The 27,172-nt window shown below is 50.5% G+C and overlaps 1 protein-coding gene across 1 annotated transcript in view; it reads right to left on the reverse strand.

Moving 5' to 3' along the window:
- The window catches only part of CSMD2 (CUB and Sushi multiple domains 2), a 615,632-nt gene that overhangs the window by 272,200 nt on the left and 316,260 nt on the right, over nt 1–27,172 (reverse strand). Inside the window, exons 8-10 of the mRNA XM_062193240.1 lie at nt 25,286–25,373; nt 24,489–24,613; nt 15,290–15,411 (exon numbers count right to left, since the gene is read on the reverse strand). Coding sequence (XP_062049224.1) covers nt 15,290–15,411; nt 24,489–24,613; nt 25,286–25,373 — 335 coding nt within the window. The remainder of the gene's footprint in view (nt 1–15,289; nt 15,412–24,488; nt 24,614–25,285; nt 25,374–27,172) is intronic.

The raw sequence follows: 27,172 nt of genomic DNA on the forward strand, positions 1-27,172 counted from the left end.
TGAACTGATGTGAGCAAAGGCATGACTGTCTGAAGCAACAGCACTGTGGGGGAGGGGGTGAGAGCCAGGAGACATTTCCGGGGCCACAGCAGTGGTTTAGGCAAAGGGGTGTGGGCCTGCAGCAGGCAGTGGCTGGGCTGGGTTGAGAAGGATGGGCTGGACCTTCACTGTCCACAGAAAGGGCAGTTCCTTGGCCTTTCTGCATTTTCCCATGCAGAATGCTCCCTGTCGGCTCCTGGCACCATCGTGGGATCATCTGCACCAACTGGAGTCCTCTCCCCACCCCTTGCCTTCCACAGTCCTGCCACTCTGAAGATTCCCCAGCTTGGCACACAAGGAGGGGCCTCTGCCTTGGCTGCCACACGGACTCTGAGGCCACGCAAGCAGCTGGGTGCCCCCATCATGGTGGCCTGTTCACAACTCCAATCTGTACACTCTTCCCTCTTCATGTCACTTCCCTGGGAAACGTCCCCTCATCCATGAGCTCCCCCTTGTCTCAGTTCTCTCTGCCTAACCCTGACAAGGGGGCGTTGTGTGTGTGTGAATGTGGGGGGGGCATCTAGCACTTTCCTCCCACCTCTGTCTCAGAACCCGCCTACTGCTCTGTGATTGGTCTGTTGACCTGTTCCTCCACTATGCCATGGACTCCAGGAGGGTGAGGTCAGGTCTCACTGCCTCTGCACCAGCAGTGCCCATGAGTGTGCCAGGCACGTGCTAGGAGCTTGGAAAATACGGACCGGGAGCCTGCTTCCCAAGCTTCCCCACTCCTCCAGGATGGATGCACTGCTGGGCTCTCAGCTTTCTGGCAATTCCCACTTAGGATGAGGTAGGCCAACATCTTCTGTGATGGGCCAGACAGTAAATGTTTTCCCCTTTGTGGGAATACGGTCTTTGTCAGAATTTCTCATCTCTGTTATTGCAGAATTACATAGCCACACACAGCACGAATGAGGGAACGCTGAACAGCTCATGGGGCTGGGTGTTCAGTCTAGTGGTTAGGACATCAGTGTCCCACATCAGAGTGTCTGGGTCTGAAAGCCAGCTCTGCTCTGTGTTCCAAGTTCCTGCTAATGGAGACCCTGGGCCTGGGAGGCTGTGGTGATGGTTCAAGCAGCTGGGTTCCCGCCACCCATGTGAGAGACCTGGACTGAGTCCCAAGCTCCTGGTTTCACTGTAGGCATTTGGGGAGTCTTTCTTTCTGCCTCTCAAATTAATGTTTTTAAAGATTTATTTATTTATTTGACAGGCAGAGGCAGAAAGAGAGAGGGAGAGCGAGCGAGCGAGAGCGAAAGTCTTCCATCAGCTAGTTCACTCCCCAAGTAACCACAACAGCTGGAACTGGGCCCATCCAAAGCCAGGAGTCAGGAGCTTCTTCCAGGTCCCTTACGTGGGTGCAGGGGCCCAAGCACTTGGGCCATCTTCCACTGCTCTCCAAGGTGCATTAGCAGGGAGCTGGATCATAAGAGGAGCAGCTGGAACATGAACCAGCACACATATGGGATGCCTGCACTGCAGACAGACTTAACCTACTATGCCACAGTGCTGGTCCCTTCAATAATTTTTTTTTAATTTCACAGGAAATGGAATCAAAAGGTAAGTTTATTCTGAGACACAGCATTTTGAAATCCATGCATGAGAGGTATCTTCAGAAAGTTTGTAGAAAATGCATACATGGAAAAAAAAACTATGCATACATTTCAAACTTTTTTTTTGCAACAAAATCAACCTATCTTTTCATTCCAGGTTCCACAAACTTCTGGAAGTATCTTCATCCATGAGTGGGTGTGGCTGTTCCAATATAATTTTACTGACAAAACAAGTAACGAGCTGGTTAGGCCACAGGCCACAGTTGGCTGACACTCGGCCTGGGAGGTGCTCCGGGACACCTCACCGCAGTGTCCTTCTTCTGTGACAGTGCAGGGACTGCAGGAACGACAGCTACTTTGGAGGGGAAAACCCAGGCAGGGTCTGAGAGACTTGCCTGAGACAGGGCCGAGACTCACCCCAGCTAGCCAGAGGCCAGGCTCTTCATCACTCTGATCTGGTGCCTTCTACCATCCCTGCCAGGCCTCAGGTCCACCACGGAACGCCTCAGACCACCCTGACTTTTTTTTTCCTGGACCCCAGCAGGTGCCCAGCAAATCCCGCTGGCCACAGTCACACAGGCCAGGCAGTGCTTTCTGCAGGAGAGGCCAGGCTCTGCAGGAGTAAGGGGTCCTGGCTGCACACAGCCACTGCCTCAGCCCTTCCAGCAGCCTGGGGGCAGATGACCCTGCTACCCAAGCCAGAGCCAAAGACGGGAGTGGATGATTATTGCCGCTATAACGGGGAACTATTGCCTGGCAGGCCAGAACCCAGAGTCACAAGAGGATTCACATCACTGGTTAGAGCTGCCGTGGAGGTGAACCACATTTCAGGGCGCTGACCCTCTGGGGGAGCTCATTATATCAAGAACAGTGCTGCACACACACAGCACAGGGCGGTGGGGCAGCCTGTGCACAAGGCACTGAAGCTGCCCCCCCCCCCCCCCCCCCGCTTTGGCCATCGTTTAAAGACAGAATCCTGTAAGACTCAGGAACTGACATGCAGCTCAATCAGGCTCACACAGCCCCTTGCTGAGGCAGGGGGACAGGCAGCACATGAAACAGACGTGATCAGATAGGCACATTTGTATACAGCTCAGACACCCCATTTAGGCCCATTAGATAAATGAATAAACAAACCCATCATCTAGGACCTAATTACCAAGCACCTGCTTTGTGCCAAGCACCGAGCGAGCTGCCTGCCATGAGCTACCTCGCTTGCCTGATGATCTAGTGCAGAATCTAAATGCCAAGGACGCCGTGCAGATGGTGAGTGCTGGAAGACTGCAAACAGGGAGAAGGAAGGAGAGCGCGGAGGAGGCGGGTGCACTTGGCCTGGCTGGGTGCAGCAAGGTGTGGGCTTGGCCCGGACAATGCTGCAAGCAAGGAAGGGAAAGAGCGAGCAGGGGCGACAGCGGCGGCAGGGCAGGGAGCCGGGAAGATGGCCTGACAGAGTCTGCCCAGCAGCCATCAAAAGCTGTCTGGACACCACGGTCAAGTTGATGGGAAGGTATGACTCAGCATGAAGGGAGAATGAGACACAGAGATGAACCAGGGGTTCAGGCAGGGCCGAGAGGCAGGAGGAGGGCTCAGGAGGACCCTGAGCCTGAGCTCGGGACAGAAGGCGGGTGGGGGCAGAGTCCCAGCGATGAGACCCCGCACGGCACAGCACCTGCTCTGGGATTAGTGGGGGTGGGATCACGGAGGATGCCCACCTGCAGCCCTGGGGGACACTTGTCACACCCTGGCTTCTGTCCAGGATCAGCCAAAGGATGGGGCTCTGGGTCCTGCCAGCCAGTGCCCAGGATCTGGGGGTGGCTGCAGAGCATCCACGGTTAAGGGGCATGTCTGGGGAGCAGCAGTCTCCCGAGGGCTCATGGTTGCTTTCCTGCAAAAAAAAAAAAAAACTGGGTTCTCTGCCCCTGCTGCCCGCCCTCTACCCTCCCAGTGCCTCACTGTCCCCTAAAGAAGGGGGTGGGAAACTCTGCCCCCTCCACTGTGCGTATACATGGTTCCTGGAGTTAAGAAGGGGCTTCACGTTTTTAAAGATTAAAAAAGCAAAAACTTGCAATGAAGAACATGCAAGGAAGACATTACATGGCCATCAAAGACTTAACTATTACTTGGTGCTTTACAGACAAGTTTGCTGATCGCCGACCTAGAGAGATGGTTTTCAAACTGGGTTCCCAGGCACCCCAGGGTTCCATTAAGTATTTCGGGGGTCATCCACAAAGGTGGAAAAAGAGCCTGCTTCAACCCAGCAGAATCTGCTCTGACCCAGTTCCCTTTTGGGGATTCTGTGACAGGCATGGGTAGTGGTTTACTCCACGCCCCTTCCTTCACTCACCCCTTCCGAGCACAGCCTGCCTTGCTGGGCGTGCGGCATTGTCCTTAGCTGGCCTCAGAGTTAAGGATGACCGTGGGACAGAACTCTGGGGGATGAGATGTGAGCTGAGGAGTTGTGAGCCGAGGCATCTTCCCATCCTTTGCTTCTTGTAGTCAGGAGGACGAGAGGCACACGCAAAGAATGGTACATGGGAAAATACAAGGTGCCCAAGACACTGGAGGCGTTTCCTGCACCCCACAGCCAACGCCAACCTAGCAGCTGCAAGCTACATGCACCGCACAGCCAATGCCAGGCTAGCAGGTTCTGAAGAAAGGCTTTCGTCACCACAGAGGACTTTGTTAAAAGTCCTGACTCTCTGGATGAAATCCATTATCCTGGCACGGAAACCGAGAGCCTGCCCTTGGCCTTTCTTGGCAATGCTGTGCTCCAGGCTCGGCTTTCCCTGTCTTCCTTGGAACACTTCTCTGAGCTCTCCAGGCTGATGGTGGCCCTTTAGCCTCAGTTTACCATGCTGCTGCCAAAGTGGCTCTTAGCTCCACGGAAGGAGGGCACTCACTTTCCCTGGACGCAGCCTGGACGGTGATTCCTGCTGGGGTCATGCTGAGGGCCAAGGGCAGGGCTGCAGCATGAGCTCCTGGGGGCGGTAGGGAGGGGGAGGCCAATGGGAAGGCTGAAGACCTGAGGCCCCTGGGGCTTCCCAAAAGGGGCCTCCAGGACCTTGGAAGAAGGCACTTGACGATTTAGGTAAAGAAAGCCACTGGGGACCTCTCAGAGGTCCTGGAGCTCTGGTCTCTGCCTTGGGTTTAACTTTGGTGGTTCTGAGAACAGGGAATCTTTTGGCCCCTCACTGACTCATTCCCCTCGCTGCTTTGTGGATGCAAACATTCCCCATTCACTCAGCTGTCACTATGCACCTGCCCAGTGCTGGGGTTTGGAAAGGCACCTGCAGGCAAGAGACACATGGCTGCCCTCAGAGAGCTCATGGTCCGGTAGGAGGGGCCGCCAGAGGTCAGGAGTACACAGGAAACTACATGGTGGGATGCTGCTGCTGAAGCCGGGGATGCATGGGGAGGGGCTGGGAGGGATCTGTGTGTAGAGCAGGGAGACAGCTATAAGGAAGACAGGAGTTAGGCTTTGGGTATGCAGGAGGCTATCAGAGGGTCCCTGTGCAGCCACGAGGGGCAGGGGCCAGCTCTCTGACCATGGCATCTCCCCCGGGGCCAACTCAGAGAGGGGGTGCGAGTCAGTGTTTGCTGAATGAATAAGTGAGTGAACAGACATGCTCCTGCCATTGGCACTGGCTGGGCTCACTTGCCGCCAGTCATTTCTCCACTCCCCAGCTCGACAAAGAGAGGAGCGGCAGTGGCTGTCGCCAAATCAAGGCGCTGCTATCTTTGGCTCTGCAACTCACGAGATCAGCCGCCCTTCCCTTCTTCCTCTCATTGGCCCCCCATCCTCCCTCTCTCACTTTGACCCACTTCTGCTTCTTCTCCACTGAAGGTGGATTGACTTTCCTAATCCAATCCAGCGATGCTCATATGCAAATTGGGTCATGTCTCCGCTCACACTGGGAGGCTGCCGAGGAGAGGCAGATGTGCGCAGGTAGGGGGCACCTAGGCAGGTCTGGGTTGCAGCCCTGGCCATGGAAATTTCATCAGCCATGTTTCCTTCCACCAGGCTGAACCCAACACCCAACGGTCCTGACAAGAGGTGGGTCTGAGACAATGGCCCGAACCTGAAGCCCAACCTGGGCACGGCCAAATGCAAGGAGCTGCCTGATCCAGAGACGGGGTCTTCCCCATCAGGTGCGCTCATGCTGAAACACCTGCTGAGCTTCGCCTGCTGCCAAGTGCTGTGCTAAGGGCAGAGGAAATCATCAAAATGCCATCGCTGCTTCCAGGGCCCTCGTGAGTTGGAGGGGAATCAGATTCTAAACAGCACAGCACGGCCCATGCAGAGCCACAAGGGGCTGAGGAAGTGTTGCAGGCACAGGAGGGCATCACCTGGTGGAGTCAGGAAGGCCTTCCAGGAAGAGGGGCTGTTGGACTGAGTCTCAAAGGGGGACAAGCATTTGGAAGAAAAGGGAAGACGCAGCAGACGGAGGTCAGAGGATCACACAAAGGGCCAGGTGTGCCAGGATGCGGAGTGCAGTGTGGCTGAAGCTGGGGTGGGGTGCCGGGCGCGGGCCCCGTGCGCTGGGGCTGCCTGGGCAGAGTGCCGGGCGCGGGCCCCATGCGCTGGGGCTGCCTGGGCAGAGTGCCGGGCGTGGGTGCTGGGTGTGGGTCCTATGCACTTTGCTCTGCAGCTCATGAAATCACTTCCCTTTCCATCAGGATGCTCTCTCAAAGCGAGACTTCCTAGCCTGCACCCCAGAATCAGCAGATCCTTGGGGAAGGAGCTGGGTACCTGGGTCTTCCAAGGCCCCAACTATTTTTCAAGATCACCCAAATTCGGGAGATTTTACTCCAGGCAGAGGTCACAGTAATGTTGATGGCATATTATACTATCGTATTATAAGGACTAAGGGCTCAAATTGCCAAGGTGGGGTTAACACGGCCCAAGGCCATCCCGATGGAGGCTGCATCACTTTGATGTTTCCTGTCCCTTTCCCTCGAACCTAACCAAGATCCCAGGACAATGTCTTATTTGTTTCATTCCTGGTTTACTGCGTAGATCCACGTCCCCAGCTTGCCTCCCCGTTAAGAAGTGAGTCCTCATGGTTCCCACAGCACAGAGCTGCGGAGCCTGTAAGTGCTCGGTCCATGCTGGAACCTTTATGTAAGTTCTTGGCTGTTCCCACAGGAGAGCATTTTGGACCTTGTGACTGCGGTGGAGGGCCCTGGCTGCTGGGACATTTCTAGCTCCCTCAGCTCAGCCAGTGGAGGTCCTCTCATGGCAGGTGTGGAACTCCAGGCAAGAAGCGCCTGGCAGGTGCCATCGTTCCACAGTTAGGAGAAGACCAAGGGGCAAGCACCCCATTCCACACTCCTGCAGGGAAACCTCTCAGCCCCTTCGAGTAACAGCAGCTTCCTCCATTGGCTCCTTGCAAGAAGGGCGCGGCGTTCCCAATCCCATTCCCGGAGCTTCCTTGTCTTTCCATCATCTTTCTCCTGTATCCTCACTCTCCTCCTCTTTGTTAGCTCTGCTCTCAGCCATCAAACTTACCACGAGGGCTGTCTACACCACCGGCCTCCAGTCTCACTTCCATCCACTGACTTCTCACCCTACTCTGCTCTCTGCTGCTCCCCCAGAGCTCCTCTGCAAGGTCTTCCTCCAAAGGCAAAGTCAAGGGCTCGTTCAGTTCTTCCCCGACAAGACTTTGCCAGCATTCACGTCCCCAGACATGTCCGAGTTGGAAGTCTCCCTGCCCTGGCACCAGGAGCCTGCTCCTGCCTCTCACACTGCTCCTCCTTTGTCGCTTTCATTGGATCCCATTCTTCCTCCTGGAACGATGGTGTTCTCAGATCCGCTCCAAATCTCATTCTCTGCACCCTTTCCAAGAAAGAGGGCCCTTTCCTCAGGCTTCTGTTCCTGCCCTGGTGGTGGGAACACCCAAATCTCTCCCTTGAGCCAGATCTGTGCAGAGTTCCCACCCACTGCATCCAAATGACATCAGACGAACCACAGGCACTTCAAATGTATCATATTTCCCTGTGAGACCCCGCAAGGCCTGGTATCCCTCATGTATTTCATTTTTACAGCTCCCATTGAATACATCATGAGTACCCTTGATGTCACTTGGGATAAAATGTTGAATAAACTCTACTTGGATCCCCCAATCCAACCAGCCACCAAGTCCCGTTCCATCTCCCAACTCTCTCTCATCCATTTCCCCTCCATCTTCCAAAGCCTTGGTTGATGCCTCCTTTTCCCTATATAGGTAACGGATTCAAGCTCCTGACTAGTCTCTCTCCCTCCATGGGCCCCCTCCAGTCCTCTCACCGCTACCAGGGCCATTTTTCAAAACCTCAGGCATTCCTGCTATTGCTCTGGCCCTGAAGGATGTGTGGACCTCATCTTCCCTGGAGCCATCCCTTACACCCACACTGAGACCTTGTTTCACCCAGCAGCTCAGCACAGCTAGAGAAGTGCATGGATGCTGGGACCACCAAGACTGGGTTTAAATCCCAGCTCTGCCACTTCCAAGCTATGGGCGACAGCTATTTCCTAGCTATTTCCTACCCTTTAATCTACACATGGCTCCGTTTCTTTGTCCATCAGATAGGCCTATTAAAACTTAGTTCACTGTGCTGTTCAGAGAATCATATAAAATCATACATTCAGAGGGATCAGCTCAGTGTTTGGTACAATGTAGGCACCCCAGCAGTAAGAATTACCATTGTTACTTATTTATTTATTTTGACAGGCAGAGTTAGACAGTGAGAGAGAGAGAGAGAGAGAGAGAGAGAGAGAGAGAAAGGTCTTCCTTCCATTGGTTCACCCCCGAAATGGCCACCACGGCCGGTGCGCTGCGCCGATACGAAGCCGGGTGCCAGATGCTTTTTCCTGGTCTCCCATGTGGGTGCAGGGCCCAAACACTTGGGCCATCCTCCACTGCCTTCCCGGGCCACAGCAGAGAGCTGGCCTGGAAGAGGAGCAACCGGGACAGAATCCGGCGCCCCAAACAGGACTAGAACCCAGAGTGCCGGCGCCACAGGCAGAGGATTAGCCTAGTGAGCCGTGGCGCCGGCCATTACCATTGTTATTAACAACAATCTACACGGCTAGCCTTGCAGAGCTCTGTTTCAGAACAAGACCCAGGCCTCTTGGCCATGATCTGGAGCCTGCTTACCTTTCCATCCTCACGTTGACCTAGGAACACTGGGTTACTTTCAGTCCTAATAGACTGTACCAGCCCTCAGTGCCTTTGCACATGCATCCACTCTGAATACTGATTTCCAAGCCCGCCCAGCCTTCCAGACCCTCTTAAACGTCACTATGTTGCTTTCTCTGTGAGAACTTCCCAGAACTTCTGGTTAGCAGCTCCATCCTGGGGTTTCTGTAGCACCCTGGACTCATCTCCATCAGCACTTTTCTGTCTCCACTGTAGTTTTATATTTCTATGCCTGCCCTCACTGCCATGATCATGTTTTTCAAGGGCAGAGGTTGTACCTAGAGTCCTTGAATGGATGAATGCTCACCTCATAAAACACCATGAACTTAAGAGAGTTCTGCAATTCTGGCTGAAGGGGGCAGTCAAAGGTGAGTGGACAGGAAGTTCTTGGACACCTATATCTCACCTATGGACCAGACCCATGAATAGGGTTAGGAACACGGCACCAAATTCCCTGGTGTTGGCACGAAGGCCACGTCTATTCTCAGTCTTAGGCCTTGAGTGTCCACACTGAAGCCTGCATTGCGCTGTATGTCCCCAGCTCTCCTCCTACCTGGTGTCAGGCTGGGAAGCCCAGCAAGAGCACACAGAGATGCCAGGAAGGCACAACCCATGGGAGTGTCCTTCAGTGGCCTCTGGCAGGACACACAGGAGAGCGACCAGTACTGGCCACTGAGCTGCCTCACTGGCCAGGACTAGGCCTTCTGGGGGTAAATCCAATCGCTTCTCAGAAAATCCCCAGGCCTCACCTAGACTTTCCTTCATACCCCATTTTCAAGTTAAAAGGAAAATGTAAGCAACTTTAACAAAGCCCAAGGCAGAGCCCTCAACCCCCCCACTTCATACCATGGTGCTATCAGGTCCCTCTGCCGTTTTAGCCTCTGTCTTCGCCCTGAGGAGCTGAGTACCCTCCTCCCTTGACCAGGTAAAGAAAATGGGAATACCTCTGTGTGAAATGCTGGGCAAAGCCTGCTTCCCCCGGTCCCAGCGCTGCAGCCCCAAGCACTTGGACCCAAGAGTTCTCAAGTGTTGGATGAAATTTAAGACGAAAAAGCTTTTTACAAATTAGGGAGTATTAAGGACTGAAGTATATTCTCCTAAAATTCATATGTGGGAAGTCTAATCCTCAATGGGACGGCATCTGGAGAGGAAAGGACTCCTTTATGGGGGCCATTAAGTTAAACAAGGTCACGGGGGCCTGGCTCTAATCAGGGGGCATTGGTGTCCCTGGAGGGGAGCAGGAATCCTCAGGGCTCTCTCCTCCTCCTGCTCCTGCACCTGCACCGCGGTGAGGTCACGTGAGGACACAGTGAGGAGGTGGCTGCCCATGAGCCCGGAAGAGAGCCCTCACCAGACACCAGATCTGCCCGCACCATGCTCGCCGTGAACTGCCAGCCTCCAGACCCATTAGAGAACAAACGTCTTCTGTCTGAAGTACCCGCACGGCCCACAGCATTCTGCTGCAGTAGCCTGAGCAGACGACATAACAAGGAATTCTCAGAGCCTAAACCACAGAACTTTGGTGCACAGAAACAATCTGGTGCAGAACCACTTCAGCTTTCGGGGCCTCGTGGAGAAGAGGGGACAGGAGACCAAGGTCTGGGCCCCGTGCGGTGGAACCCTTGATACAACACCCTGCACAGATCTGGGCTCGTGACAGCTGTACCTGTGGCACGGAGGTGAACCAGAAATCGGGCTTCCTCCCCCATCCCGCCAGCCTCTGGGTAGACCTCAGGGCTGACTGCTTCTCTCCGACCTTGGTCCTGTGCGCCCAGGAAACAGAAAGGCCAGCGAGGATGCACAGCTCTAAGTGCGCCTTCCCATGGAACTGCAGCGTCCACGACATGGGTGCTGTGAAACTTCCACACTGAGCTTTCGTCTGCAGAGGTTTCTGGCAGGCAATGCCCTCAGCACTGGGCAGCAGCTGATGCAAACCCTTCCTGAAGGACACCACCTTCTACCTAGGTTTCAAAGAACTCTCAGAAACAATGTTTAGGATTCTAATGGCGTAGCCAAAAATTATACTACAAAGAAGGAAACCAGGCTCTGGGAGCAGGAAGTGAGAAACAACTAATGACTGGCCCCAGTTTGCCAAGACTTCAGATGCTAGAAGGATCAGACACAGAATATAAAATGGCATGTTAAACACAGTGAAAGAACTTGAGCGGGATCATAGGATCCCACACGTGAGCATGGAGTAAGAGACCATAAAATATGACCAACAACATTTGACACAGAACCAAGCAGGGCCTTATAAAATAAAAAATGACTAGTATTTAAAGTTACAACAAATCTTCAATAAATGACTCTAACAGAGGCTAGAAATCATTGAACAAAGATTAAGTTGGCAGGATAAGAGGGACACCACAGGAGACGACTTAGGAATCAAGACACGACAGTGAGGAAGACGGACACATCCTGTCAGACTTCCGGAAGGAGGGAAGAAGAAAGCAGAGGCAGCAGCTGGAGAGGTAGCAGCTACACAGCCTCCAGAGCTGAGGAGAGACATGCTCCATGGATCCAAGAAGCTTGGGAAGAAGGCAACAGCCATATCACACCTAGGCGCGTGATGGTGAACCTGCCAGAGACCCGAGACAAGGACAAGACCACACAGGGAGCTGGACACGTGTCGCAGGAAGGAGCGGCGAGAAGCCGACAGCAACAGTGTGGCATGTAGAAGACACTGGGAAACACCTCCATGGGCACAGAGAATGTCACTGTCAACTGAGAATCAAATGTTCGATGCATAGCAGTGCTCTTTCAAAACTCGGAGGAGACAGCCATTTAAAGACAAACGAGAAGTGGGGAAGTCTGCCATCAACTGGAAAACAAATCCCAAAGCAGGCACTCTGGACAGAAAGAAAGAGATTCCAAAGAGAAGGACTGATGTGCAAGAAGGGAAAAGCAGTAGCTACGCAATGCGCTCTTAATGGATATTGACTCTATGCAACAATAACTAAGGCTCGCTCAGGAGAAAAAGTAAGATACCATGAAAGTACACACACCACAGAGTATGAATCAGGAGGGGGTAATTAGCACCGTTGTCCTCTAAGATTACTGGCTTTTCAAGAGGAACATGAAATTACTATTTAATGTGAGACATCATTAAGTAACCATATTAATATTGCTGGGGTACTTTGGGGTAATCCTAAAAGGATAGAAATCATTGCATAATTTAAATGATTTACAATCTCTTGTCAAAGGTAGACTGTCAGACTGGATTTTTAAAAATCCAGCAATACACAAAACACATATAAAGCATAAGGAAGTAGAAAAGTTAATAATAAGAGAACAGAAAAGATTAGACAAAGACCTAAAGAAGGCTGATATAATAGCTAGTGGGAAAAAAAGCTTTAAGGTCAAAGATATTACTACAGATAAAGAGAGTCTCATAATTGGTCCATAATTGGTTGAAACAAACAGCTCAATTCACTAGGAAGATGTATAACACGCAGTTTGAATGTTGTAATAAAGCAGCTTCCAAATATATAAAGCAAAAATTGACAGAACATTTAAAGAGTAATAGACAAACTGATCAGAGTGGGAAATTTTAATATTCCTCCCTCTTCAGTTGATTGATCAAGAAAACAAACAAAAAAAAATCAATGAAGATATGAATACAATTAACAAGCTTGATGTAATGGGCATATTAGAAGACAAAAGTTGTAAAAGCCGCCTCTATTTTTTTCAAACACAAATGGAATAGATGTGAAACTGACAACATCAGTCCAGAAAGTACTACAACAAATTTCAAATGCTTCAAAACAATGTTCTCTAACCACAAGCTTAAGAAACGGTAACCAAAAGACAGCTAGAGAATCCATTATTTGGAAATTTAGAAATACTTGTGAATAAATCAGGGTTATTAGAAGCATTGCTGTTGTTCAACAACAATAATGGAATTAGGAAATATTCAGAACTCAGCTATAACAGAAAAACTGCGTATAAAAATCAGTAGGAACAGGAATACAGCCTAAGTGGTCCATGGAGGGAAATTTATAGTCTTGGATGCGTAAGATTGAAAATAATGGACTAAGCACGAAAATTAGATGCTAGAAAGAGAACAACAGAATAAGCCCAGATGCCATGGAAGAAAGGAGATTATAAAGATGAGAGCAGAAACGGTTGAAATAGAACATAAATATATTAGCAGGAGTATTAACAAAACCAAAATTGGTTCTTTGAAAGGACAAATAAATGCGAAACTTCTGACCATACTGACTACAATATGATGTCAATAAATATGCAAAAGAAAACAGAAACAATAATAGCAAGGACTATAAACGTAAGAGGCAGTATGCACAACTTTATGTGCAACAAATTTGAAACTTAACAAAATGGACTCCAGAAAAAAAGGATGCCTAAATAATCATTCAGTCATTACAGACATTAAATCTATAGTCTAAAATCTTTCAACAAAGGAAATGCCAGATCCAGAGAGTTTTGCGGGAAAACTTCACTGAACACTGAAAGCAAACGTTATTTCACCTTCCATTTATAACCCTAAAAGACAGAAAGAGAGAAAACATCCTCAAATCACTCTGTGATGCTAGCATTATCTTGATACAAAACACTTGGCAAGGGACATATGTAAACAACAACAAACACACAAAAAACCCAAACCCCAAAGAACAGAATGATCTAACCGAGGACATAAGAGTGAATGATCCAACAAAATGTTAGCAAATCAAATATAGACATATATGAAAATAACAATGCTAAATAACAAATCAGCTTTATCCAGCGCAAGGTGGGTTTAAGATTATAAAAGTCAAACAATTTAATTCACTACACTAAGAATAAATGAGAAAAATAATATGAGCATATCAACAGATGCAGAAAAGTGCTAGATAAAATTCAACATCCATTCTTGATAAAAGCTACGAGCAAACTAGGATTAGAAAGAAACTTCCCTACCCACAAAGGAGTATCTTGAAATTCTAAACAGACTTCAGCAAACACCAGATTTAGCGGTAAAGAAATAAAATACATTCCATCGAACAGCAACGACAAGAGCACTCCCTGCCCCCGACCATCACAACAACGTGACCTCATATGGGAGGTTCCGGCCAGACAGTGAGGGAAGCTGAAGAAAGAAAAGGTATAAGGATCAGAAAGGAAGAAACAAAACAAGTCCCTCCTTGCTGTCCATGCAGAAAACTTCACAGAATTCACAGGTCGACTATTATAAGGTAGTTGCTTTATATAAAAACCAAAGTTAAAAAATTGATTGCATTTCTAAACACCAGCTGAGAGACAGGTAGAAAAATGCAATTTTAAAAGACGTGATTTACAGTGACAACAAAATACAAGACATTTAGGAGTAATTATTAGAGTACTCCAAAAAGTATGTGGCAAAATGTATTAAAAGGTAAGTTTAGTTTGGTGGAAAAAAAGTTCTGAAATCATGCAGCATTGTTTCACAATATTCATTTTCCATGAACTTTTTCAGATATTAACACATGTTTAAGATCTGCCATGGAAACATTACACAAGTTTATGGAAAGCCTTAAAGGAGCCTGCGAGGGGCTGGCACCGTGGCACAGCCAGTTAATCCTCTGCCTGCAGCACCGGCATCCCATATGGGCACCGGTTCGAGTCCAGCTGCTCCTTTTCCTATCCAGCTTTCTGCTGTGGCCTGGAAGAGCAGTAGAAGATGGCCCAAGTTCTTGGGCCCCTGCACCCGCATGGGAGACCAGGAAGAAGCACCTGGCTCCTGGCTTCGGATGGGTGCAGCTCTGGCCGTTGCGGCCATTTGGGGAATGAACCAACAGAAGAAAGCCCTTTTTCTCTGTCTCTCCCTCTCACCATCTGTAACTCTACTTCTCAAATAAATAAAGAAAATATTAAAAAAAGAAGCCTATGCAAACAGATTTACCATGTTCATGGACTCAAAGATTTGGTATCAAAAGACATCAGTTCTGCTGCAGTTGATCTGCAGCAGAATATCCTGATTCCAACAGGATATCCTGTGGATGTGGGCAAGATACTTACAAAACTCATGACAGAGAATAAAGGGCATGGCAAAGAAAAAAAAAACTAAATGGAAGATATACATTAAAAAGATGTCTTAGCAATGCAAAACTAATCTCAATAACAGATCAACGTTAGGGACTTAATTCTGACATCAATTAAGAACACCTGCACATATGACATGTTTACATTGACATGAAGTCCAAATGCCAGCAGAGCTTAAAATGTACTAAACACACTGAAGTTAACAGTCATCTCTGAGGGTTAAGGCAATGAAACGGGGTGGATGAGGGACACACATCACTAACGCAGCTGTGATGATTTTTCCTTAGGTTGGATGATGGCTACACAGGTGTTTGTTGTAGTTGGTGTTCTTTCTATCTTACTTCTATGCAATGAATATATTTTTTATCTATGCAACACTTAATCAAAGCCATGTCAAAGAATTATCTGCAGAGACTCCACCACCAACCAAGTTGTGGGTTTGTCAAACCCTTGCATACCAACTGTCCCTACTCAGGGCACACTGCCCCCCTGCCCCCAGAGCCTTACCTTGGCGGGGTTGAGCGCTGTGATGATCCACACGCAGTGTGCATTGTTGTCGTACTGAATGGGGAAATTGGGGGAGGTGATGATGCCCGAGGGACCTCGGAGATGGGCATCGCACATTCGGGCTGCCAAAAGGAGAGGAGAGGAGAAACAGGCCTTTCAGATTAGACTCGGTCCAGTTCCCCTTCCTGCCTCCCATGCCCTGCCTGCCCAGAACAGATGTACTCTGGAGAGACCCAGACCCCAGACATGACCTTGGGCCTCCGGCATCCTTCTTGCACAGTCCTCAGCAGGTTCACCGGGAGATCACAAGGCCTGGAGCCTTGGGGTAGGGGTAGTCTTCATGTGCCTTGTCCTGCCCTGCTGCTCTGCAGGCCACGGTGGGCTTCCAAGGCAGGCCAGGAACTTCCCTATAGCCCCTGCCCACACCCATTACCCTGACTCCACTGTGGGTATCAGCTAACAACCTGTTGCCCTAAAATTAGGTGGACCCCCGGTACCTATGGTCCTGCTAAGCAGCCCAGTCCTCTCTCCGCGGATCTGCCTGTGTTTGCCTATTTCTCTCCAATTCTCCAGACCAGCCAATGCTGCTCTTCACCCAAATCTGCTCATTCAGGAGGCTGATCTCATTCCAGGTCCTGCCAGCCACCCCTTCCTCCCTTGTCCACCTCGCTGGCCTCCGGAGTGGCATCTCAGGATGTCCTTGTCCAGGTCACCCCAGCAGGTCTCAGGTGCCAGGCACACAGGGCATCAAGTCCCATCAAGCCCTTCCCTCATCGTTCCCTGCACTCAGCTCCTGCCTGCATCAGGGCTTCCAACTGGAAGCATAAAGATTCAAGGTGAATTAGAAGAAGTGCTCTACTCAAGTAGATATAAAGTGGTATCAATCACAGCTTAATCTAATTAAGCTCTTTAAAATAGCTTCTAAACTAATTAGATTAAGCAGTGATTGATAACGGTTAAGGTACCACCTTGTACCTAGCTGTTTGCTTTCCTTCCAGACGCCTGCTGCAGTCCAGGCCATTTCATTCTTCAATGTTAGTGCTCAGCTATTTTCATCAAGGATTCTATGAGCCCGTTCCAGGACTGCCCACTCGGCAGTTCATCCTAATTGTAGGCAAAGCACCTAACAGTACGGAGCTGTGAGCAAAGGCAACACGCCTGCGTATATAAAATCAAAGTCGCATCAAACCTGGCTTCTGCTGATGGGCACGAGTATACTAGTGCACCTGCCCGCGTGGGGCCAGCATCATGACAAACCTTCCGTGGACAGCCTACCTAGGAGGGTCTAGGAAGTAAGCTCTGTGCTCCCGAACATAATGAAACTCTTCCCGTTTCACGCACTCATCCTGTGCCCATTCATTCCAGTGTTCGTTAAGTGCCTGCTGCTGCCCAGGTGGCAGGCAGGGAGAAACATCTGACCCGATGCTCCTCCCTGAAGGGTCCCGGCCAGAGTAGGCAGCAGGTGGGAAAACAATTATGATCCAGCAGAGCAGGTGTGGTTAGGGGGGTCTTTGCAAGGGGCTTTTGGATCGGGATTGCTCCCCCCTCTCTGTGTCTGGCTGCGTCTCCCCATCCCAAAATGAGTTTGGACACGTCTCCAGAGGAAGCCCCTCCCCTCACGTGCGACTTTAGCTCTATGCTGAGAATCACTTAAATGCACAGATTTTTGCATTAGACACAGGTGGGCCCTGAGAGAGGGGGGCTGGTTGAGCAGCGGGCAGGCTGCCGGGTGTGCCAGCTCAGCCTCCCGCATCCAAATCCCTTTACTGGGTGTTGAGGTCTGAGTGCATTAGAAAACCTCTCTGGTTCTGCTTCGTCGTCTTTACAATGTGGTGGAGGTGATAAGCGATGAGCTAAGCTGCCACTTGTGACACCAGCACCCCATTTCAGAGTGCCAGTTTGAGTCTGGTCCAGCTCCCGGCTAACGCAGTGGAAGATGGCCCAAGTGTGTGGGCCCTGCTACCTACATGGGAGACCTGGACCAGCCATGGCCATTTGAGCAGTGAACCAGCAGATGGAAGATCTCCCCTGCCCCCATCACTCTCCCCTACAAATAACTAATTATTCATTTGAAATGTGGCAAAGATATCACTTCATGGAGCCCCAGGGAAGTTGAAATGATACGAGACAAGGCATGTGAAGGCTCAGCCAGGCCTGGATGTGGTCAATATTCAACAAAGCGGCCCGGGACTCTACCTGCCACGTCCATTCCTTTCTCTATGCCCAAAATTGTGCCCGAGGCTGAGGATCTGTTTTCTGCCTTCCCTGGCTTGAGACTCACAGAATCACTAAACAAATTAGAACAAGATCATCAACACCGTGGCCACGAACCCAGCCCACCTCTGCCAGGGGACCCGTGCCTTCAGAACTGCAGGCCAGCCAAGACGCCCACACACCTCCTCCACCTCTTCTGGAAACTCAGAATCTGCTGCCAGAACCCTTAGCGTCCGACTCCATTGATCCTGCACTTGTTTCCAACAATCAGACAGTATTTGCCGTCTGTTGACACATGCTGAAGGTAATTAGAGAGAACAGGGCGAAAAGGCATTTCCCACTTACAGTACAGAGGGGTTTAATTAAAATATTACGATCTGCAGATAGCATGGAGCACCTTAAAATATGCTCTGACTGCAGCATCAGCTCCTTTTTGCCTCCACTATCTGGGCAAGACCAGGGGTTCTGCAGGCAGACAGATGTCCCCCTGGGAAGCTGGCTCTGGGGAGCTCACCGGTGGTGGCCTCTGAGTAAATGAATGAGTGCATCCTGCAGTGCCTCCATGTGCCTCTTCCCGCCCAGGGCTCCTCTAGACAGCTGGCGGTGACACGGCTGAGACCTTCTAAGCCTGAGTCTTCCTCTGAGCACCACTGACCTTCTGATGAGGGTCGTATCACAGTCCAGGGCACCGTGAGGAGATACTCCCTGGACCCACTGCCAGGTGTGGCACTAAAACAACAAGCCAAGTGCTCCTCACGTAAACACCTGTGCTCTTCTAGCTTCTCCCCAAATCTCCTCCCCTCTCTGTTCTGTGCTATCCTCCTGGCTTCTCCTACTACAGACCTCCCCTCTCGCCCTGTCCTCAGTCCTCTGGACCCGCCACCCCGCCGACCAATTCTAAGGTGACCTAAGCCCTACTTAGAGCTGCAATGGCTTTCAGACCTCCTGCTCCAATTCCTGCCATGACTGAAGCCCAGTGCCCATGCCCCAGCCTCCTGTATTTCTTTCTACAGATGTTTGCTGGGCCTGGAGAAGAACTCATTCTTGCCCGCTCCAGACCTCCGTTCTGAGGACACACATTTTCCCTCTGCTCGTCAGCCCACTGCTGCCTTTTCTCCTCGCAGCGCCCAACTGACACACCCTTGGCCACCGTGACGAGTTTTCGCCTGCAAATCCTCCACAAACCCTTGTTTCCTTTGCTCCCTGGACAACATCAATTATGGAGGAAGCTCTTCGCCTCCATTCTCCGTACCTGCTCCCACACAGATGAGCTTTGCTGGGAGAAAGGCCACTCACAGGAACAGGAAGACTGATGACCCTGCAAGATCACCATGACCTATCTGAGAAGAATCCTAGACGCTGCCTGGCGACCCCACCATCCAGCTCTGCCAGCTCCCGCTCTCCTGCATTCTCACGCCTTCCGCACGCCTCTCTCGGACCTCCCCCGCTTCTTCTCACCTCCCTTCACTCTGGGCTGGTGATCTGAGAAGCCATCTGGCAGGCACATCCTTCCTTCCCCTCCCTGAGTGTGCACTCCTGCCTGCTTACGCGCTCTTGTCTTCCTCCTGTAGCAACACAAGCACATCCTCTCTTTTTGGAGCCCAACCTCTTCTCACGAGATCTGGCACCCCTGCCTTCTTTCCATCCCAAGATCAACCCTGCTAACAGCTGGCCCGGGCCCTGCTGTCCTGAGACCCTGGGAAGTCCGACTCTCAGTTCTTAAACTGATCATCCCATTCCTTCCATTCCTTCCCTACCACCTGTGCCCCCAGCAGAGTGAGTCTGGCGTCACTGTCCCTCCAGTCCTCTGGCTCCTGCATCTCTTCCCGTCTCTTGATCTCCTCCTGACCCTTCCTCTCTCATCCCTCCGCCTGGACCTCAGGGCTCCTCACCGATACCCTTCACACCTTCATATCTGCTTGGCAAAACGGCCGCCTTTGAGCGGCTGTACCGTCCACCTTTTCTATTCTTCATCCTTGGTGCCTAGGGGCCGCCAGGAGAGCCACCGATTGATTGACGGTCTGTCATCATGATGGAAGGCTCAGCCCAAGTCAGTCCTCTCTTCCCTCAGCTCCCTCACTGATTCTTTGCAGAGACAACTTCAAATCTTGGGCCCTGGGCTGAGCCATGTAACCTCAATAATTACTTTTGAGTCATTATTATCCTTGAACTTCTCTGGAGATCTGACCCTACTGACCCTTCTTCCTTTGTGAAACTCACTTTCTTTGGCTTCAGTGAGCCTGTTGGATTTTCTCTCTGGCCCTTCTCAGTGTCTTTCTTCTTTACTAATGCTTTACAAGTAGTTTTAAAAATCTAGATAAAGGTTCTATGGGTGTTCTTTGCACATTATTGCAACCCTCCTGTAAATCTTGAATTGTATCAAAATAAAGAGTTACCAAAAAACAGAAAGGGTGGAGGGGGAGTTGTTCTGCATGGATCCATCCAACATGCAGACTCAAGGATGTGCAGGCCCAAGGATTGAGCCTTGGAGTCAGCGTCTGAAGCTCGGCTCCACTGATTGGCTTTGTGCCCTTGGGGAAGTTGGTCATTCTAAGCTTTAGCTAAACATAAAATATGGTTATTACCATGCTCCTCTATCCAGAAATTATGAAAAATGCCTGGTGCAATGCTTTCGACAAGTATAAAGAGCTTAACCAATGGGAACGTTATCATTAGTACACATAGATAAGGGATTCAGGGACATTCTCAGGGTTGGAGCAATGGGGCATGTAGTCTGGCGCAGTCAGTGTGCATCACCTAGGGACACCAACGGCGAGGAGGGGGAGAGAAAGGAGAGCAGGGGAGAGAGATGAAAATAGAACTCTGGGTGACAATACTGTTTAAGGGGTGGGCCAGGAAACTGATCCCATGCAGGGCACCAAGAAGGAAAACAGCCGCCTCTGAGCATCACGGCCTTGACTTCAGCCTGGCTGGTGCTGTATTTGCCATGTTTCTCTCCCATTTCACAGATGAGGGGAAAGATTCATAGCATTTCAGGGTGGTTTTCTCCTGTGCCACATGGTTGATCAATAGTAAAATAAGAACTTGAATTTAGGTCTCTGAGTTCCAAATCTGAAATTCTATCCCCACCAAAGGATTATGCTTATATTCGTGTGTATAAATATCTGAAAAGTTCATGGGAAGTGTGCATTATGAAAACCTATATGTATTTGAAATCACCAAAATAGAGTTCTCTCTTAATTCCATTTTTATACAAACTTCATGAGGTGTGTGTGTATGTGTGTGTGCAGATTTAGCCCAAAAGAAAAAAATAATACATGGTTTTCTGTTAATGATTTACTTGGGGCTGGACAGTCCCTGCCCTCCACCAACACCAACATGTGGTCACAAGAGACCAGGTCTCCCAGATGTCAGTGGGTCCTCTTGCTATGCTAGTGGTGTATGAACAGCATTCTCTGGAGCCCCAATATCTATGCGTAGAGGCTACTGAGAGTGGCCGAGGGAAAGGTGAGCACAAACCTCCTGCCCCTGCTCTCATCAGAGAAGCTCCTCTTGCATCTGTCTTACTTTCTGCAAAACCTTATTTTTAAATGTTGGGCTCCATCATGGCAAGCCCCATATCATACTACTCTGCCTCTCCCTGGGTCTGCGCACCCTTGGTTTAAGAGTATTTCTTTCACACTGACCACCGTCTCTAGGAATCCAATTTGAAGCATGTATTCTGGTCTTCTGGTGGGAGGGAAAGGAAAGAAATCCCCATGAATATGCCTGATTTCAAATTCCGAAGTGAGGGCACAGCCCCAGCTGATTCATCTGTTTCAATCCCTGACTCATTCAGGTGGTCCTCAAACACCTGTCGAGACCCTATCATGTGCCAGGCTCTGTGTTTTAGTGGAATTAATTGTGTGGAAAAATGAGTATTTAAAATCAAATCACATTTTAAATGCATTAGAGGAAAAATAATATCAGTGTGGATGATGGCAGTCCTTTCTAGAATGTAATTTTTTGGTAACTTGTTTCGGAGTTAGAGCTTCTTAGAATTCAAAGAATTTTGTCTCTTTTTGTTCTTAGAGTGGTGTTCACTTAAACTAAAAGAATCGCAATTATAATAGGAACTCCAATTAATTTAAACCAAAAGATTTTAGAAGAAAAACCTTGAAAACTGCCAACATAAAGAGACCCTTGAATCTAATATCCGTCTCAGCCCTGGGCCTTCAGATAAGCCCAGGACAAATCATGAAGTCCAAACTCCAAACGCAGGAGCCTTCCACCTCTCCTTCTCTCCCTCACAGTGATCTTTGTGAGGGGAGCCAGAGAGAGAGAGAGACTGGGGCTGGGTGTGTGGCTCAGCAGCTGAGATGCCTGCATCCCTCACTGGAGTCCCTGGGGTTCAGTCCTGGGTCCCATCCTATTTCCAACCTCCTGCTAATTCATATCCTGGGGTCTGCAGCTGATGACCCAATGACTTGGGTCCCTGCCACCCATGTAGAAGACCTGGATGGAGTTCCAGGCTCCTTACTTGGCATGGCCAGCCCTAGCTACTGTGAGCATTTGGAGAGTGAACCAGTGGATGGGAAATCTCTATCTCTCTGCCTCTCAAAATAAAATAAATAAACAAAAAATTTAGAGGGAGACAGAATGGCATGAGGGTGCACCTCTGTTGGAAATCCATGCTCTGCCACACTTGGGGCTGGTGGCTGTCTACACAATGACCTAATTCAGTTTGACAATCACGGGGCAGGGCAGGTTTTATTGGTCCTGTGCAGGGTCAGCAAATGACCAGGTGGCAGGACTGTGATCTAGGCAAAGTCTGTAGGGCTCCCAAGCAGTAGCCCTGCCAAGCGACTGGTGAGGATGGTGAGGAAACCAACTTCTGCAAGCCTCCAGGGCCGCCAGAGGCTGAGGCTTGCTCTGGGAGTTGAGGAAGCTGTATATCCACAGCGCTCAGCCCACACATGTGTGCAAAGAAATCTCAAAGACCCCCCAGCATCACTTCTCAACAAGCACGTTCAAGGTCACTGCCTCACCTCTCCTTCAAAGTCATGCCGTGAAGCAATATTCTATTATTACCTCTTTTTAGCAGGAAAAAGATAAAAGAAATTTAGAGGGGTGAAGAAACTGGCCCAAGGGCACACAGCTAAACTGTAATGATGGCTGGACTTGAACCGTAGTCCCCTTCTTCTTCCTCCTCAGTGGCAGAGGATGGAAGCAGATGACCGACACGAGAAAGCTTAGCACAGTGCTCAGGGAAGGTGCAGCAGCAAATGCAGAGCCCAGTGGGCTAGAATCACTGCAAGTGCTCAAACAAGGCCCACAACACATTTGGAGAAAAAGAAGAGTCCATTACTTGACTGTGGACTTCCTTTCAAAGCACCAGAGCTTCCCCACCCTGCAGGTGTTCATGTAAACAATCATCACCACTAGAAAGCAATGGCAAGTCTTGGACAAAGATCAGATCCCACCACCGCCTACAGGCATTGCTGTGGAGGCTTCTAGAAAGGAATCCTGGAAGGACAGATTGGCGAGGGCACCCTCGGTCCTCAGGCTGGATAAACCAGGCCTTTCCACACAGCTGCTGTCTTGACGCCCTCATTCAACACACGTTACTTGACACCCTCCAGGTGCCAGGCCCAGTTCTAGATGGTGAACACAACAAGGTTCTCGTCCTAAAGGGCTGCTCTTCCATTGTGTCCTTGCTAGCACTTCCCAGTTCATGAAATGTTCACACATCCAGAATTCCATTTCATCCTCACCTTAGACACATGGGTAGTGGAGACTATTAGCTACGTTTAACAGGTAAGAGAAGATGCCCAGGAAAAACAGGCAGTTTGCCCAACTGCCAACAGTGAGTTGTACCAAGAGCTCACCTTTTAATGGAGTAAAAAGAAAAAAAAAAACAAACCCAGCAGCTATGTTGAATTCTTGAAATAATGCAGTGAAAATCAGTAAAAATGCAAAGTGCATTATGAACCGTGGAACATGGCCACCTCAAGGTTGAATAGAGATGAATAAATTGCAGGCTTATTTGAAAGATATTTCCATGACCTTCTCCCAGGTTATTTATGGACACATTAATGAACAAGGAGTGGGCTTCATTTCTAACTTTGTCATCTTATTGTGTGATAATGATCTACGTTCTTTTTCCTGGGCCCCTCTCACACTGCATGGATCTCAGTCAGATGTCTATACCTAGTGAGAGGTGGAATTCTTAGATCAGAAGAATCCAGAATGAAACTTTAGGGGGAAACGGGCCTTCTCTTCCAAAAGGGCACTCAAAAGAGCACCTGGGGGCTTCTGAAAGGACACCTAAGAACCACGTGCCCAAGGGCTCTCCTTGCTGGTGTCCAGGGAGCGAGTGCAGGAGAAGCACCTGTTGTCCTTGCCCCAGTGAAGGCACACTCTCAGGTCTGGTATTTCCAGGTTTTTGGGGGTGAGAGGGGTGGGGGCTGGGCCAGCCCAGCCATGTGACATCGGGGAGTGCGCTTGACAGGATCTTGAGGACAAGATGCCCAGGGGTGGCATGAACAGAATCTTGCACAAAGGCCTTGTGATGCTTTGGTCTATGTCACTGCATCGTTAGGAGCATTTCTTCAGAAGTGACAGCTCCATTGTTTGCACTGTGGGAAAAGAAACAAGGGCACCAGGGAGAGGGGTCGGGATGCACACATGTGACAATGGAGGATTCAAGGTGACGGCAGAAAAGGTAACTCCTTTCCTATCTAGGTAGGGCTGGGCTATCTTTGTGTAGTGCGCTAGCAAGCTCCTCCATTAGACTGTGAGGTCCAGACAGGAAAGGGACTCCTCTCTTTCAACCCCTGTATCTCTTGATCCCAGTATGGGCTTTGACACAAAGAAGATGCTAAGTGAGTATGATCAGTAAACAAACACAGGACTCCAGGCCCAGGGAGCAGCAAGGGAGTCAGGTGAGATGGTCTGGGTGGCAGCCTGGGTCCCGGGATCTAAGCTCCACTTTCCATGCCCAGTCTGGCTTTCTGGTCCACTCCCTTCCCCGGGGCACCCTCACCTCGGCACACTGGCCTGTGGTCGCTCCAGGCCGCAAACATGTCGCTCACTCTCATGCAGGTGATCCGCTTGGACCCTTGCAGGTCATAGCCCTCGTTGCAGGTGAACTGGACGCTGGATCCTAACCTGGGAGATAAGATGTGTCCGTGAGCTCGATCCCCAGGCCTGCCAGTCCTGCCTCAGTCCTTCCCGATTCCCTAAGGAAATCCACATGGATGGACCACTCTCACTGCTTCCGACCTTAACCTCTCCTCCGCTGCTCACTTACTTAAAAATCTCCATTTGAAGGAACATCTGCTCTTCCACTTCCTTTTTTGGATCATTTAATGGTTTTAGGATTGAGTTAAAAGGTGACTTTGTGAGCAAAATGGGGATCCTCTGAGATAAGTATCAATTAGGGCAGCTAAGAGTGGGCGGATGATGCCCATAACTCTAATGACAATGGAGGGTTATGGAAAAATGCCTTGAGAGTCAGAAACTCTGCAAAATGCGCCACCTCAGGGACCTGGAATCTTCTAGATGGTCACGGGTCTGCTAGTGTGTCATTACAGAGAATGACAGCCTCTATATGCTGGCTACACAGGCAGTCTATTCCTTCCCCGCCCCCCATAAGACATGGACTCCGTACCAAGGGCTGGACCAGGACAGAACGCCCAAGGCCACAGTCTTCTCCAGAAAGGTCTCTGTCTCCAGACCATCACCTCCACTCCCACCCCCTCCCCCAGGAAGGCCCTCATCTCGCCCCCACCACCAGGCCACCACACCCTTGTGACCAGAAGGTTCCCCAGTCGATCTTACCTGAAATCTGAGCCTAGTCTTTTGCCCCTTTCGGGTATGCCAGGGTCTGGACACATATTATGTCCTTGGGAAACACCAACCTGAGTTACTACAAGGCAAAAAACAGCACATACAGAGATGCAGAGTCACAGGGAGGCACCCATCGGGGCAACGTCTCAGGGTGGGTGGTGGAGGCAGAGACAGAATGAGGCCCTGCTCTGCGGGGACCATGTTGGGTGCCCGAGGTTTATCAGACTGGGGTTTCCTGAGTGTGCAAGGTGGGGAGCTGCTTTGACAAACGCCTTTGCCAAGTCCAAGTGAAATTCATCCAAGAGCTTGTGGCTCAGAGACAGGCCCCGCCCCCATGCCAACAGCCACTCCATTCCTTTGTTCATCCCAGTGGCCAGCTCCTGGTGACCTCCCCACCCTGTGCTTCAGACCCCGGGAGTGGAGACTCTACATGGGATGAGCCCCCCGACCCCAGCCCCAAATGGAGAAATGACTCAAAGAAAGTGAAACAAAAGGTGGATGCATGGTCAGAAACGGTAAAGAATGTAAGAGAAAGCTGCAGTCTGGAGTTTAAAGCAAGGACTTGAGCTCAAATACAGGTATTTCTTTAGAAAAATCTCTTCCCATCAGACACTTCTCAAACCACAGTAAGCAGTCACCAGAGCACCCTCCCCCAGCCATCCCAATGCCACGGCCAAGGGCACTGAGCAGAGATGGCACCTGTGACAGTTCTGGCAGGCGGTGAGATGCTCTGACACCTGCCGACGCCAGAGTCCTGTTTACAAGAACCATATGCACAGCCGTCTGGGCTAGAGAAGGAACGCGGTCCAGGGGCGGCGGACACAGACGCGGAGTGGAGGGCGAGAGGCCCCGGCCCTGCCTTTTGGTTTCTCTCCAAGGCTATGCTCAGACTGCTGAGGCTGGAGGCCCTCACACCTCTGCATTCCTGGCTTCGAGGCTGACCAGGAGCTCTGGCCAGAGCAGTTCCATTCAAGGACTCGCCAACCCCCTCCCCCCCAATTCCAACAGTAACATCTGGTCAAGGGAGTATGGGGTGACTGGAGCAAGCCCCTTCCCAAGTTTGCCCAATCCCTTCCCCTCCCCTTCCATGTCTCAGAGCAAGCACCCCATCACCCGACCACCCACTCAGTCATTCCCCCATGGGTACACGACAAGCAATCATAAAGCACCTACTGTGCACAAGGCCTTCTGGATACCACGAGATATGACCACTGTCCTCTAGGAGCTGCCAGTCGGGTGAAGATATGACACATGGAAACAAACCACAGGCTCACGATGGGCAGAGACAGCAAGTACAGGGGTGCCAGAGGGGAGGCCCAGCCTCACTGCTGGGAGAAGTGTGGATGCCTCGGAGCCTTCCGAGCAGGTGGGATTTGGAGTGGTGGTGACAGAGGTGACTGCGGCAGGCAGAGAGGCACACGGACACAGAGCTGGGGGTCTTTCAGTGTGACCGAACGAGAGACAGTGGTGAACAACAGGGTGACGGGGTCTAGAGGTCAGACTTTTAAAGAAGGGGACCCACGGAAGAATCCTGAGTGGGGTCAAGGCCCTGGGAGGTGCGGATTGCTCAGGCATAGGCTGGATACCTCGAGACGAGTTAGAGAGGCCCATGATCGTCCAAGTCAAGGACAATGAGAAGCCAGCCGTGGGGTAGACAGAGATGGTGGGAGTCGACTGGCAAAGAAAGAATCAGCAGGCTTCACAGAGGACCAAGGCACAATGTGGGAAACAGGTTCCCAGGCCTGGAGACACGTGAGGATGCAGGTGGCAGATGGCAGCAGGGCCAGGGGAGTCTCATCCTCCACTTGCTGAGTCCAGAGCTCGTTTCTGCAGACAGAGGCCTTCTGAACACCGAGTTCAAACCTGCAGGCGAGCCCA

This window comes from Lepus europaeus, chromosome 5 (assembly GCF_033115175.1).
Source record: "Lepus europaeus isolate LE1 chromosome 5, mLepTim1.pri, whole genome shotgun sequence".
NCBI lineage: Eukaryota > Metazoa > Chordata > Mammalia > Lagomorpha > Leporidae > Lepus > Lepus europaeus.